This window comes from Ahaetulla prasina, chromosome 1 (assembly GCF_028640845.1).
Source record: "Ahaetulla prasina isolate Xishuangbanna chromosome 1, ASM2864084v1, whole genome shotgun sequence".
In the NCBI taxonomy this organism is placed as follows: Eukaryota; Metazoa; Chordata; class Lepidosauria; order Squamata; family Colubridae; genus Ahaetulla; species Ahaetulla prasina.
This window is the reverse complement of record NC_080539.1, coordinates 330,892,985-330,908,869: the sequence shown is the minus strand read 5'-3', so window position 1 is coordinate 330,908,869 and position 15,885 is coordinate 330,892,985. Positions and strand designations below refer to the sequence as shown.

The 15,885-nt window shown below is 37.8% G+C and overlaps 1 protein-coding gene across 2 annotated transcripts in view; it reads left to right on the top strand.

Moving 5' to 3' along the window:
• The first annotated feature begins 5,438 nt into the window (after window positions 1–5,438).
• PPP4R3A (protein phosphatase 4 regulatory subunit 3A) overlaps window positions 5,439–15,885 on the top strand; it is a 31,285-nt gene continuing 20,838 nt past the window's right edge. Inside the window, exons 1-4 of one of the 2 annotated variants that reach the window (XM_058162569.1) lie at window positions 5,439–6,842; window positions 11,532–11,587; window positions 11,809–11,907; window positions 14,413–15,030. In XM_058162569.1, the coding sequence (XP_058018552.1) occupies window positions 6,701–6,842; window positions 11,532–11,587; window positions 11,809–11,907; window positions 14,413–15,030 (915 nt within the window). In that variant the 5' untranslated portion in view covers window positions 5,439–6,700. The remainder of the gene's footprint in view (window positions 6,843–11,531; window positions 11,588–11,808; window positions 11,908–14,412; window positions 15,031–15,885) is intronic. The other variant, XM_058162567.1, reaches the window with a different exon arrangement.

The following is a 15,885-nucleotide window of genomic DNA, read 5'->3' as shown; positions in this document are numbered from 1 at the left end:
GAAGAAGAATGGTTGTTTCAAGTTTATTTCCTTTTTTTGTACTTGGAGATTATCAACCATCCAGGTCATGGTTGTTTCAAAGGTGTTTTTCCAAAAAGCGATTGGACTTTCTTGGGTTTTTTTTCTTTAAAAATGTTTCATTTCTCATCCAAGAAACTTTTTCAGTTCTTTTCTTTTTCCTTCTCTTTAAAATAAACAATGATATGTGTTTTATCAATTCTGGGGGAGAGATTTAGGTTTCTACATCGTTTGCATTCCTTCCTCAGATCTGCAATTCTAGTTGATTCTCTTTTCCTTTAGTACACGGGTGTCAAACTCGCGGCATCGCGCTGCTGTCATGTGATGTATTGCAATGTTTTCCCCCCTTCATGGAACTGGGGTGGGCGTGGCCTGCATGTGACACATCCGGCCTGCAGGCTGCCAGTTTGACACCCGTGCTTTAGTACATATGCATAAACCTAATAATAATAAAAAAAATTGAGAGCTATGTTGGTGGTAGAGGATACTAACAGAAAGGTCACCCATTCCAGACACGCCTCAGCAAAAATCCAGACTATGTGTATCCATCAGTTTATTAACTGTTGAGAATCTTATACTAGATTGGTTGCTGCCCAAGTAGTCAAGGAGTTCCTGGGCATCTGTTGGCAGAGGGGCAAGAGGAGTCAGGAGCTACAGCTGAATGACCAGGGCCTAGCCCTGTAGAACAACAACCACAGACTAGACAAAACAATGCTGTGTTTGAAAATCACATAAATTGAAATCATCAAAGCTGGGATATTTATAGTGAGTGCTTGAACAATAGAAAAGAATTTATACAGACTCAAATATCACTGAACAATTAGCTGATCAAAGGAAATTCATTAACAGGGATGCAGACCTGGAAGACATTCAGAAAAATTGTGAAAATGGAATATTCCAAAACAATAGTAGAATAGGAGAAACTTGGACAACAACAATTAAAAATATACAGGAAAAGCTGATATGAACTGTAGAAATGAGAAGTAATAACAACAGAGCCAGTACAAACCAGCACTGAAACAACCTATGAACTGACCCCTTGAAAAGAAGAATTACGGTAAGAGAAAATAATGGATGAAGCTTCCAAATATTCTTCAAGGCCAATCCCAACACAGCATTTTGCAATAATCCAAAGGGGAAATGACTAAAGCATGTATGACTATGAGCCAGGCTTCCTGGTTCAGGAGTGAGTGCAATTGATGCACAACACAAAGCTTTGCAAAGATCCTCCTGGCCCTGGCTACTACATGCTATTTGAGCAGGAACCACAAGTACCGAAAGACTCCAAAATTGCACACAAGATCTGTTTAGAATAGTGCAACCGCACTTGGAACAACAGATGGAAAGACCATAGAACCAAAGAGTCTCAAAGCCACTTGGGCTTACAGTTGAAACCTCTTGTTCCCCATCCAGATCTTCACTGCTTCCAGACACTGAGACAGAATCTCCATGGCATCATATGGAGAACCCAGGGCATACTGATGATACCTCATACTGAACCAACAGATTACTTCATCCCACTGGTGGGTTTCAAATTTTTTTACTACTGGTTCTGTGGGTGTGGCTTGGTGGATGTGGCATAGCTTGGTGGGCATGGCTTGGTGGGTGTGGCAGGGGAAGGATACTGTAAAATCTCCATTCCCTCCCCACTCCAGGAGAAGGTTACTGCAAAATCCCCATTTCCTCCCGATCATATGGGACTTGGGAGGCAAAGAATACATGGGGGTGGGGCCAGTCAGAATTTTTACTACCGGTTCTCCGAATTACTCCAAATTTCTGCTACCGGTTCTCCAGAACTGGTCAGAACCTGATGAAACCCACCTCTGCTTCATCCAGCAGTTTCATGTAGATGTTAAACAAGAGAGGAAAGAGTGCCAAGTCCTATGGCACCTCACGTAAAAGGGGGCCGTGGCTGGATTGCTTGTTTCCCTGTCAACACTGCTTGAAACCAGCCATGGAAGAAGGAGGAGAACCAGAATAACAATCTGTCACTCAACCCCAATCCCTGAGACATACCAGAAAGGTACCATGATTGATGATATCCAAAGTTACTAAGAGGTCAAGAAAAGCAAAGATAGGTGCACTATCCCTCTATCTGCAGAGATCATCCAAAAATGTAACCAATGCTATTTTGGTTTCATACCCAGATTTGAAACCTGATAAAAAGAGGTCCAGATAATCCACTTCTTCCAGAGTTCTTTGAAGATGCTTTAGGGAAGCTTCAAAGGAAAGGTTGGAAACTGGATGAAAATTGTCCAGTACCTTTGATAGCCTCTTGAGGAGGAGGCAGACCACTACTTCCCTAATAGACTGGAACTATCCCCTCTCTCAAAGAAAAAACTAACCACCACCAGGACCCTGTTGGAAGGAAAATCCATTTGGTTTAGTTCCAAGCTGGGAGAAAAATGCTGGAAACAACATGGAGGTTGATTGGAAAGAAAGGTTTATTGATAAAGCAGAACCACCAACCACATGTGATTCTGGGCAGTTGACAAAATGGAGCTGAGAGTGGATGTGTTTTATACCTTCTTTGAGCTTTGTATTTGAGCTTCCTGTTCCTGTGCAAGAACATGTCCTTCAGTATTTTAATGGCTGTTGTCAGATTCTTATAGAGTCATGGCTGGCTCTATAGGCAAAAGGGGAAATGTAAATCCTAGGTGCTTGTCTGAGCTAATTTTGTCAATCTTTTGATTGTTGCTTATCTGAATTTCTGTCTTGACCCAGTCTTTCTGAATGGATTACCAAATCTGCATTTCTAAAAGCTGGCCTCCACAGTTTCTGCTTGGGGCACGGAAACTGATACTGGTTTCTGCCTCCCTTAAGTTTTTTTTTCTTCCATTTCTCCTTTAGAGGAATATAATATTCTGCCTTTTTAATATTTCCCAAAAAAATTCATTCTTCGGGGGTGGGGTTTCCCACAATTCAATAATATATAAGTGGCTCACTCTGTCTTGGCTAACGAGGAGAAATATAAATCTAATTATGGCTGAGCTATTAGCCTTCAGAACTATATTCATATCCTCAAGTCCAAAAAGATCAAACTCTTGCCAGATAATCAAGTCACACCTTGATTATCACCTTCATAGCACCTGCTACAAGGCCAGAGTCCAATGTAATTAGAGTTTGAACAATTTTATCCATGAAGTTTAATTTTTAAAATATACATACATACATACATACATACATACATACATACACTACATACACTACATACATACAACAAGAACGTCTGTGTGTGGAAATGCTCCTTCATTCAGAGATAAAGATGGAAAGTCACTGGATCTGGAGCAGTGGTGGGTGCTACTAGTTTACACCGAACCAGAGAACCAATAGAGGATGCTTCTTCCTTTTTTTTGAATTTTTTATTTTATTTTTTAAAGACAAACCACGTACAAATCATTTTTGAACAAGATATCAGTCAGGTACAAAATTGAACCCAATTCCATTTTCACCCCCCCTCATTATATAATTTATCCAATGTATTTCCCTTTCCCTCTTAAAATTTTACTATTTGCATATTTCTATCATAAAACAGTTCTATCCCTCTATGCTGAAATTAACACTTAAATCAAGTCTAGTCCCCACTTTTTTTGCCCCCTTTCTTATCCCTCCCTTCTACATTAAAAATATGTATTCCCCAATACAAATTTATTTTTTTTCAATTTTTGTAATCAATATCTATAATCCTTACATTCAACAAAATAAAACAATAATTATCCCTAATTTTATCAAAGACAGACCAAGAACAAAAGAAAAAGAAAAAAAAGAAGAAGGTAGTACCTCTCTCATACATTTAGTTCTTGCCTTTTAATTTCAAAAAGGTCTCCCATCACTTATTATTTCATAAACCAATACCAAAAAAGAAAAAGAAAAAAAGAAAATAGAATAAAAGACAAGATAAAGTCTACAAAAATCTCTCATACATTTCGTTCTCACCACTTTTGAAAAATATAGTTAATAAGTGGAGAAAAAATCGGGGTTGCCCAGATACCAGTGTGGAAAATATTGAATTGAAAATGAATACAATAATGGAGAGAGAATGGAAAGTGGAGTAGAGGGAAGAAGGAGGGGAGAAGAGAGGAAGGAGAGGGTGGAATAGAAGAATGGGGAAAGGAGAGGAAGAAAGGGAGAAGAAATAAGAGTAGAAGAGAAGGTTAGAAAGGGAGGAAGGAAGGAGAAGGGGGGAAAGGAAGGGGAAGTAGCGAAGGAGAGGAGGAAAGAAGAAAGCAGAAAAGGATAGAAGAAGGGAAGGAAGGGAAAGAGAGGAGGAGAAGAAGAATTGTTGTAAAACAAGGGAGATGAAATGGTAGAAAGGCAACCCCAAACATGCTTAAATTTATTAGGATGAAGAATGAATTAATATGAAAGTTAAAAGAGAATATATATGATTAATAATGGATAAGATAACTAATTGAAATAATGTAAAGAAATTAGGATTTGAGGGTGGATGGTGATGCTATTTATATAATAACTATAGAAGTATTAAGATAAGATAAAAAAGTAGGGAAAAAATATTTTGGCAAAAATTGTAACTATGTAAAATGAATTTGGATATGATAAGTTGTATAAGATATGATACGGCCAATACTCTGTTCATAAAATATGTGTGCGTGGGGGAAAGAAAACATCAATAAAACTTGATTTTAAAAAATGGGTGGCTATAAAATAGTTAATTAGATGCTGGTTGTAAGCATTCAAAATTGCTGTTCATTTATTTGTTGTGAGCCCTGCCACCTTTACCTCAGCCTGCTGTAGTAGTCAACCCGAAGGAGGGTTTCCCAAGAATAAGCTTTAGGATGTACGAAAAGCCGGTTTCCAAACCAGGGCAAATAAGATAGATACATTTGTGATCGCCATCATTCTCTAAACAAATAATTCCCTCAACGCTGTCAAACTATTTACTAAATCTGCACTACTATTAATCTTCTCATTGTTCCCATCACCCATCTCCTTCCACTTATGACTGTATGACTGTAACTTTGTTGCTTGTATCCTTAGGGTTTATATTGATATTGATATTGTTTCCTGATTGCTTATTTGTACCCTATCATTAAGTGTTGTAGCTTATGATTCCTGACGAATGTATCTTTTCTTTTATGCACATGAGAGCATATGCACCAAGACAAATTCCTTGTGTGTCCAATCACACTTGGCCAATAAAAAATTCTATTCTATTCTATTCTATTCTATTCTATTCTATTCTATTCTATTCTATTTATTTTTTGCTACTCCATTGTGTGAAAAATGTCTTTTAGAAAACGGTCTTGTCTGCAAAAAAAAAAAAAAAATAGGGGCGAACGTCATAATCGTTCGTAGGATGGCATTTCTGCTTTCTCACAGGAAAGTGCTCCGTGATTCCCACTCGGTCAAGGAGACAGGTGCGAAGCGCGAACCTATCCACCAGGGCCTTGTCTTCTTAAAGCTTTCCTGACGGCTGCGGGCCCTTTAAATGTTGGCGCCCGGCCCCTGCTGCGATCGGCTGGGAGACCCCGTAGCTCCAGTGAGAGGTGAAACCAAGATGGCGGCCGCATAGTGACTGAGGCTCAGACAGAAGGACACGGGACGGCCGCCGCTTCAGCCATCCTCCCCACCCGCGGAGCGGATTCGCTTCTTTGCCGGGTGCACGGAAGGGCTCCGGAGGCGTGAAAGGGACGAGGGAGCTTGGCGGGAGTGCCGGCAGCATCCGGAAGAACGAGCGCAGGAAGAACATGGCGGCGGCGGCGGTGGCATCGCGTTGAGAGTGCAGTCATCGCTGCTCGTGAGGGGGAAGATCGCGCCACAGGAGAGGGGCGCCCACGCCGCGTGCCATTCCGCCCCACGCGGGCACCTTCCTCTCCACGGCCCCGTCCCGGCAAGCGCGGCGTCCCCCGCGGCCCCCTTTTAGGTCGTGGCCTTCCCTGGGAAGAAGGGGCGGTTCCGTCTCGGTCCCTTCGCCTGGCTAACGGAGCGCGAGGAAAGGGGCTTCGGGCCTAGCAGCGCCTTGCACAATAGGCCTGGTCGAAGGGGGGATTTGACCCCCTTTCCCCCTGCTTCCCCGTTCCCCTCCGCTGGCCTCTTCGCCCCCTTCTCCTAAGGATGCCCCGGCAGTATCCGCGGATTTGCCTCCCCGTCCCCGTGGCGTTTTTACGTCTCCTTTTGAAGGCTTTTTGCAGGGCCAGCTAATCCTTCCCACTTTTCCTGTCACGGGCCTGTTTCCCACTTGCTGCTTTTCGGTTCACCTCGTCTGCCCCCTAACCAGCATTAGCCGTCTGCACTGGTGAATTATTGGTTTTTGTTTTTTTTTTGTTTTGTTTTTTTGTTTGCTTTGAATCGCCTAGATTCCTCTTTAACTGTTCCCATTTTCATCGCCCTCTTTTCATTTTCTCCTGGTGTTTCTTCTGTTCCTTCTCTTTGAAATCTTGACGTTTTTATTTCCTGTTTTTCCCCTTTTCTACAAAGCTACCATTTTGACAGAAAAAAACTTCTGTTCCTCCCCTGGTAGCCTTGCCTCCTGTTTTAAGCTGCCCCCCTTTTGGGGTGATGAGGCAGTTATTTTAACAGTACCGATAAAAAGATCTGTTTGGGGTATTGTGTGGGACTCTTGCTCCGTTTTCTGCTCCCCTTAATTGAGGGGGGCAAAGCCCCCCCATCACAGCTTTTCTTGATAGACTATCACAGACCCTTGTGGTTTGGAAAAGGCAGAATGACCGATACTCGGAGGAGAGTGAAGGTTTATACATTAAATGAAGACAGACAGTGGGATGATCGGGGCACTGGACATGTGTCCTCTGGCTATGTGGAAAGGCTGAAGGGCATGTCCCTGCTTGTCAGGGCAGAAAGTGATGGTAAGTATAGCTGAACAGGTCTGCATCAAATATATTAACCCTTGTATTAATAAACTCTGGCACATGCTGATAATTAGATGTGGGGCAATGAATTTTTGTACTGCTTAAATTGAGAAGGTGAGAATCAGGTAAGGACTATTTTCTATATGATAGGTTTCACAAAAGACAATTTCCATCTGTGTTCACATAAGTTGCCTAACAGTCCTGTTAGCATGTGACTTTTAAATTCTTCTAGATGGCAGACTATGGATAGTGTTAATTAAAGTATTAAAGTATTCATTAAACTTTTCCCTAGACATTGAGAAATTTTCCTATGATACCTAAATAACCTAATTGTTTAAACTTATAGTATTCTTGTTTAACTCGTGTATAGACCATTAAAATACTGTATGGCCAAATACTTAACAAGATGTCTCCAGATCTTTATACTATATTACTTAGAAACTTCATAGACTATTTAAAATACTTTGTCATGTTTTCCATATCCTGTATAAAAATTTTAATTTGTTTTTTTAATAAAAACAAATCTTATCCATTAACCTCCCTTCTTCCAGTAAGTGGAATTCATAATTTGATCATATTAAATGATTGTTAAACACAGTTTCCAAAGTTGCGAGTTTTGGAGCATGTCTCTATTTTCATATAAAATCTTTTTTTGAAGCAGAAGTGAATTTTAAAGGTTTCAATATATCCTACCTGTTTTAATTATAACCAATGAAATTTCAAATCCCATCTTGTCTCAATGTACTGGTATTCCTGGCTATTCGGCCATGTCATTCTTGTGTTTTTAATCATATAGATAAAAATGCAGTTTTCACATAACAAGTTTGAAAGTTTTTCTTCTAAAAGCAAACATGAATGGAAGCTAATAGATAGGGGAAAAATAAAACTCGAATCAATTTGCCACCAGTTTCAGTATGTCAATTACTTGAAAGAAAGTCACATTCACTTAAGTGAGACTTGTTTTTAATATGTGCATAAAAATATTCCAGTCTGATCCTAATTAAGGAATGTATTTTCTTTGATTTAAGTTAAAACATAGTGACATGGTCTTAATTTCTACCAAATACTCAGATAGATTCAGAATATAAAATGATTTTAGAAGGTTGCAACAGATTATTAGAAATGTACCTTATGTTTATTATACTAAAAATGTGAAATCCCTCACTTGAGTGTATTAGTATAATAATGTATTTCTGTGATGTACCTGACATTGTAAATACTGATTGTAAGTATTGCCCACCAAACAGAATATAGATGATGTGACATTTTGGATGGCAAAATGTTTGATCTTCCCCTAGCCTAGGGCTCAGCAATCTGCGGCTCTGGAGCCGCATGTGGCTCTTTCACCCCTCTGCTGTGGCTCCCTGTCACTCAAAATATGCATCATAACCACCAACGTGCGACACCCTCTGGCATGCAATTTATTGAGCTTTTTGACCCCTGATAGGCCAGTCATGGATAAATCCAAGAAAAGAAAAGTTTCAGATGAAAACAGAATATCTAATTCAACTACATATGCTAGTTTTGTGGCCGGTCAAGAAACAGTCAGGCACGGGGAGGGTTTTGTAGCTCCCGGTGTTTTCTTTTTTGTGGGAAACGGGTCCAAATGGCTCTTTGAATGTTTAAGGTTGCAGACCTCTGCCCTAGCCAACCCTCATATGGTCCTTCCATCACAACAAGATTATACTTTGAATAGTATATATCCTTGAGAGGTGGGATTGGTGGTTGAGGAACAAATTGAACTTCAGACATTCATTTCTATGGAGATTGAGTCATCCAGTCATGGTTGTCCCAAAGGTGCTTTTCAAGAGGCAACTAGACTTTCTGGAAGTCCAGTTGCCTCTTGAAAAGCACCTTTGGTCCAGACATTACAGTTTTATGACAGGTCTATAGGAAATTACTTAATTACTGTGGATTAAGTAAAGAAAGCTTTACTTAAGCTTTCTTCTCAGGCAGGGAGTTGGACTAGAAGACCATATGATTTTATGATAGTCATTTTAATCATTACCATTAAGGAGCACACTTTATTGATATTGTTCTTTAAAAAAGAGTATTAGATAGGATATATTGAAACCTTTAAAATACTTTGAGACAGTCCTATAATGTTTAAAGAACGGGTGTTGGTTGTTTTTTTGCATGCATGTAAACATGCACCACTGTTGTCATTCCTCATTACTGAGCAATCTGTTGCTTACAAAGGAACCATATGGATAAAAAACCTGTGTCTTCTTCACCTAATCAGCATCTTTGTGGCAAGTCACAAAGACCTACTCAAATAGCTTCACTCATATGATTAGAAAAGTCCAACATGTTTCGGAATAGAATAGAATAAAAATTTTTATTGGCCAAGTGTGATTGGACACACAAGGAATTTGTCTTGGTGCATATGCTCTCAGTGTACATAAAAGAAAAGATACGTTCATCAAGAATCATAAGGTACAACACTTAATGATATTGTTTCAGTGGCATACAATTTAGCAACATCAGATATAGGGCTGATAGTGTGGGATCTTTGGTGCTCTCTAAGGTTGGTTGTTTTCATTACTTAAGTGGGTAATGTGCTAGAATAGGGTGGAGTTTGCTCTCTTTTTATATTCTAGTGCCTTGCCCTGTCAGTGTTGGTGGGAGTGTTCTTGGTGGTTCCTTAATTAAGCTGTTGTTTACTGTTAGGTTGTTTGACTGAGTTGGTAACTTCTTGATTGGAATATTGTTTGCTTAATTGTTGGTCTAAAGTTAATCTTGGTGTTACCTCTACTCATCTGGGTGTTGATTGCTGACAAGGCATGTTTTGGGCTTTTGTTTCCTTTTTGGTTTTTTTTATTTTTTGAATGATATGTAGATACTGTTTATCTACATACCGTTCAAAATAACAATTTGTGATACTTTACCTATTGTTAATTGTTTATCTCGCAAACCAGTGCAGTGTAAAACGACTCTATTTTAGTGGATCTTGCACCTAGAAAAGTAGATAGAGGTTTGTTGTCAAAGTGCATTTTTTATAACTCATCTCTTCCTGTGACAAGTTGTAAAGCAATAAAATCAGTATAGCACTTTAACCCATCATAATAAGAAATTTCCTCTAGTTTTATTCTGGGCTTATTTGGAGCAGATTTCTATGGGGAAAGTATACTTCTTTAATAATTTTGAAATACTTGCTCCATTTCTATATTAAAATATATAAATAATATAAATGTTTTAGTATTTTGTGAAAATGTTTGATTTCCCATGTCAATTTCAGTGAACTTTATCTTTGTGCTCTAAGGTAACCATTATTGGTGAGTGTGTTAATATTTTAACCATTAACTTTATGACGTTTTAGCAATACAAAACTTCCTTCTAGTTGAGCTTTGAAGAAATAACTTTAAAAGCAACTTTATTCAGTGATTAAAGTCAGTATTGTTTCATTTTTTAAGAATTTTCAGTTATTTTCAAAATGTTTCATACAATTGTATTATAAAAGAGATATTAACATAGTCCTGACAGTGTCAGTTACACTGGGAATCAGTTTCAGGAATAAGATTGTTGTTTCTTTTTGACATAAATACCTCTTCACTTTGCCACCATCTTAATTTTTCAATTGTTATTCTAACTTATAAATATGTTTTATCTGTTTTTATATATTTTTCATGTTTTATAGACCACCCAGAGTCCATTGAAATTGTGTAGTTTATAAAGTAAAGCAAATTTAATCTGGTGCTTGGAGATATTGTAGATTACAATTCCCAGATTTCATGATTGTACATCCAGCATATCTGGGTGATATCAGATTGGGGGGAAAATTATGAGCCACTGATTTGATAAATTATGAAACTATGGCTAATGGTGAGAGAAAATATTCTGTATTGCACACAGAATGTTGCTTTTTTCTGACTGAGACAGTGAGCTCAAATCAGTAGTTTCAGCGGTCTGGGAAATAATCTTTAGGATTTCCAAACCTGGAAAGTTCATATTGCCATCTAATATTTTTAAATGATTATAATTTGTGTTCAGTAGTGTGACTGGGCTAGTAAATGTGGCTTAAAAAGCAGAATTTTATATGTGGGACTGTTTCTAGGAAATTTGTACTAACTTTTCTTAGCTTATCTCTGTATTGTTGTTTGCTATATTTCTGATTCTACATAATAATGACACTTTCTGTTTATGCCTTCCAAAAGCTTAGAAAGGTGTGGATTGTTGATTCTTCCATTTGGATTTTTTCACATAGTTTTTATCATATTGAATATTTATTAGAAAATACGCCCAGAATGATAACTTGAAAAAGTCTGCTTATCCAGTCTAACTCTTGCTTTAATTTTAAATATTGCACAATTTAATCATTATCTGTTCCTAGAAGAACTCTCTATAGGATAAATACTCAATAAATTACTCTTTAAATAGGCATGTGTTATCTACTAATAGATAGGTCTTTTAATTTTAAAGCATTCCTTGTAGAATGGTTTGCACATTTAAAATGTATTTTATGAGCACAAATGGAAATGGAACCAATCAAGTCGTTGATTTGATTGTGTTGCGTTGCGTCTGCCCTGGGGGTAGGATGAGGTTTTCATGGGTTTTCATGTGGTGGATTTTTAAGTGTTGTAAGCCTCCTGGAGTCACCTATGTGCAAATTGGGCAGCCATAATAAATGTGTTTAGTAAATAAAAAATTTGCTTTAATAAATATTACATTTTTCCTCCTGCTCTTTAGGTTCTCTACTTTTGGAGTCCAAAATCAACCCTAATACTGCCTATCAGAAGCAACAGGTAATAGTTTAGTCAATTTTATTTCCTTGTAATTAATTAAAAAATGAAGATATTTGGTATTATTTCTTTATGAACTGTAATGATAATAAAGATGGAGAATTTATATACTTACCTTGATAAAACAAAATTACAACAATTTATTAAAGTTCTATAAAACTTCTGACTGACTACAGCTCTAGTAAATACCTATGTACATATGTATCTATTTATTAATTTTTAAGGACACGCTGATTGTGTGGTCTGAAGCAGAGAACTATGACCTGGCTCTTAGCTTTCAAGAAAAGGCTGGCTGTGATGAAATATGGGAAAAAATATGTCAGGTAAGATGTATACCTTGAATGCTTATCTGCGATAATTAATGCAATTAACAATACTAAACAATTATCTCCATTTTTCCCAAAAGTTACACCTCCTGAAATTCATACACTGTGTTTTCAGAATTGTAGTTGGAAATAATCTAAAGGAGTTGTAAGGAGACTAAAGTTGTCTACTGTAAGTAGATTAAATAATACAGCTATGTAACACTTTTGATCTGAATGCAAAAAGATACTTTAAGGAATACCAGGGGAAGAAAACCGCATACACCTACCGCTCCTTAAGCTAAATATCTCTTTTATTGAGATTATTTACAGCTCTTTTAACAAATTCCAGATGAATGCTATATTTATGTTGCTTTTTGCTCTGAAACAGCTTTTTCCTTACAAATTCAAAGCATTGCCTAGCCTTACTAAACAAAGCATCTAGACTTCTTGATTATAGACAAGTACAATAAAAAAAGTCACCCACTGTTTTATATTTTTGGGGTGTAAGCAGATTCTTAACTCACAAAATAAGTAGTACTAAGATATCAGGAGCAAATGTTTATATTCTGATCTGAGCTTATTTTTAGGTTTGCATATACAGGTAGTCCTTGAAAAAATGCTGTTATAGAGCCTGCCTATTACGGTCACATGTTACAACTGTCATTAAGTGAAGCATTTCACCTAATGACCCCCATCCCTGCTTTCCTCAATGAATCATTACATGAAAATGCAGGTTATTAAATGTTGTAATTCAGGTTGGGGAGGCCCTTGGAGGCTTAGCACAGATCCAGGCCCTGGCCCTCCCAAGACCTCCCTCATTCTCCCAAGATCCCTTTGCTCCATTTTCCACCCCTGGGGTCTCCAAAGGCCTTTTTCCACTCCCACCAGGTTTGCCCAGACCTTAGGACTGATTCCCATCCCACCAGGCCAAACACCTTCCTCCACACCATTTGAAGAACTCCAAGGCTTCTAGAGCATTGGAATGGACTGCTTCTTTGCACAGCTGCTGGTTGCAATTCTCCAGTGAGGTTGTGGCATCATCCAGATATGGGTTGTTACAGCCTAGAGACTGAGTCATAGTTTTTCAGCCACACCCCTTCCTCGTTCCGCTCAGGCCCAGTTTCGACTCTGTCGGCCTGAGAGAAACATCTCTTGGCAGATTTGGCTATTTCAGCCCATTTCTGTTCAGTTGACTATTTATTTTGTCCTGGCCACAAAATGGCCAGGTTCATGTTGCTACCAGGTGGCCTGGGGACAAGTTGCTTTGTTCTGCTGTTTTGATAAGGTCTACATAGCACTGAAGAATCTTTCTGCAGCATGCAGAAGCTTCCTCGTTGTTGTGCAAACCTTCTTAAGACTGCGGAATGAAGCAGGTTGTCTGGTGGCTGTATTTTATCCTTGTCCACAAGCAGCCAGAACAAAATGGTGGCTGCTTTCAAGCCACTCCTGTGTGGCCCTGGGACATGTGGCCTACATTTCTTCCCCAACACGAGGTGCAGAGAGCTACAAAAGGTAAGTACAATGAGTGATGGGTGTATCAAGAGCAGGCCCAAGTGCTGTGGAGTCCTGGTGAGATGGGATGCGGGTAAGAGAGGCGGAGGATGCTGCAGCGTCCCTGGGATCAATCGGAAGCTTATATAATAGTGGAATGTCTGTCATAACTTTGAATATTCCTTAATTCAGAGTCCCCAACTCCGAACTGCACTCCACTAGTGGGCTGCAGCATCTTTGGAACTTGGCCATACAAGGATTGGGTGAGCTCTCCGCACAGCTCCATTTGCATTAGTGACAGGTGCACATAACAAGTGGAATTATGCACCCTTGCACATGTGCCTACCACTCGCAAGGGACTATCTTCTCTTCCCCGTCAGGCCAGGAAAGTTTGGGGACCACGGCCTTAAGTAACCTTTAATATCTTGTGGAATACCTATACAGATATTCCACAAGAACTACTGTAATTCAAAATATAAAAGTACATGCCTACATAATATTCTGAGGCTGTTAAGAAAGAGTGATGAGCCTACAGAAAGTTGTTCGTGTTACATACTATTAGTGGTTACATCAAAAAAATTATTTTAAGCATTTTGTTATCTTTAATTTTATACGTATACATATACATATATACACATACATACATACATACATACATACATACATACATACATACATACATACATACATATATACATACATACATACATACATACATACATACATACATACATACATATATATATATATATATATATATATATATATATATATATATATATTCATTCATTGGAAATACTAGCTACAACATCTCAGCCTTTTATATAATTGAACTCCTTAATTCATGACTTTGTTCTATGGTGCTTAGTAGTGTATTTAATTTTTAATGTGCTTTATTTTTCATTTATTGATGCAGATCTATAATTCTCGATTCTATTAAAAAATAACATGTTATAGTAATATATCTGTATATGCTTGTAGACATTTAGCAACTGAAATGGTATAGTTTATAGTTTTCTTTCTCTTTAACAGGTTCAGGGAAAAGACCCTTCAGTGGACATTACTCAGGATCTTGTGGATGAATCTGAAGAGGAACGTTTTGATGATATGTCATCTCCAGGTCTAGAGTTACCATCCTGTGAATTAAATCGATTAGAAGAGATTGCAGAACTTGTGGCATCTTCACTGCCTTCCCCATTGCGGCGTGAAAAACTTGCTTTAGCACTTGAAAATGAGGGCTACATAAAAAAACTCTTAGAAATTTTTCATGTGTGTGAGGACTTGGAAAATACTGAAGGACTACATCATTTGTATGAAATTATTAAGGGAATCTTCCTCTTGAATAGAACTGCACTTTTTGAAGTCATGTTTTCTGAAGAATGTATAATGGATGTAATTGGATGTCTAGAATATGATCCTTCTTTATCACAGTCACGGAAACACAGGGAATTTCTGACAAAAACTGCAAAATTTAAAGAAGTTATTCCAATATCTGATCCGGAGCTGAAACAAAAAATACACCAGACATACAGAGTACAATATATTCAAGATATGGTTCTACCTACTCCTTCAGTATTTGAGGAAAACATGTTGTCTACTCTTCATTCATTCATATTTTTTAATAAAGTAGAAATAGTTGGTATGTTACAGGTAAGTCTGGATATTTTTTTTTAAATTGAGTTTTCCCCCCCCCATTTACAGGTGGTCCTTGCACCAGCCTTACTGTTAAAAGTAATATTGCATTTAATGCTGACAACACATCCTTCACAACAAAGTGCCATAAGTATTATGAATGTGGTGAAGAAAATAGATTTGAATTTGAACCGCTTCTATATATTTTGTTTTGAATGTAAAATCACTTTTTAACAGGCCAGTTTTACATTCTGATAATCTCGGAAGAGTTTTGTCCTTGAAACTCTTAGCTTTTAATTTGAAACATCTCCCAAATGATAACGGCAATCCATTATGCACCAGCACCAGGTATTAGAATTCAGAACAGTTTGAATTTGAAATATTTTTTTCCTTTCTATAAAACATCAGAGATTGTTGACAATTGCAAGGCTTAAAATGCTAAATAGAAATATTTTGTTTCCTTATACAAATAGAGAATTTTTAATATATAATAAATTTTGGGCCTTTCTGAGTAAAAATGTCTATAAAGCAAAGACAGATATTTTTACACTTGCCATAGCAAAAGGTGAAAGCATCTTCTATACATGGTTATTCAATTAATGTAGCGGCTGCACTCACTTTTCTCAAGGATATGGTTTTCTATCAAGGATTTATGAATGATATGGTTCTTTGAGCAGCTAGTTAGAGATTCGCTTTGACAACATGTCTTCCATTTGTATTAGTCATTAGTAGAATCTTCTGAATTAATATGCTTTTTGAAAAATTGCATGAATTTTGCCATCTTTAAAGAGATTTTTTTGCAAATACTACTGATTCCAACATGCTCTTTCTGAATAAGATTTGGGGAGGGGAGGAGTATATTAAAGTTTTAAG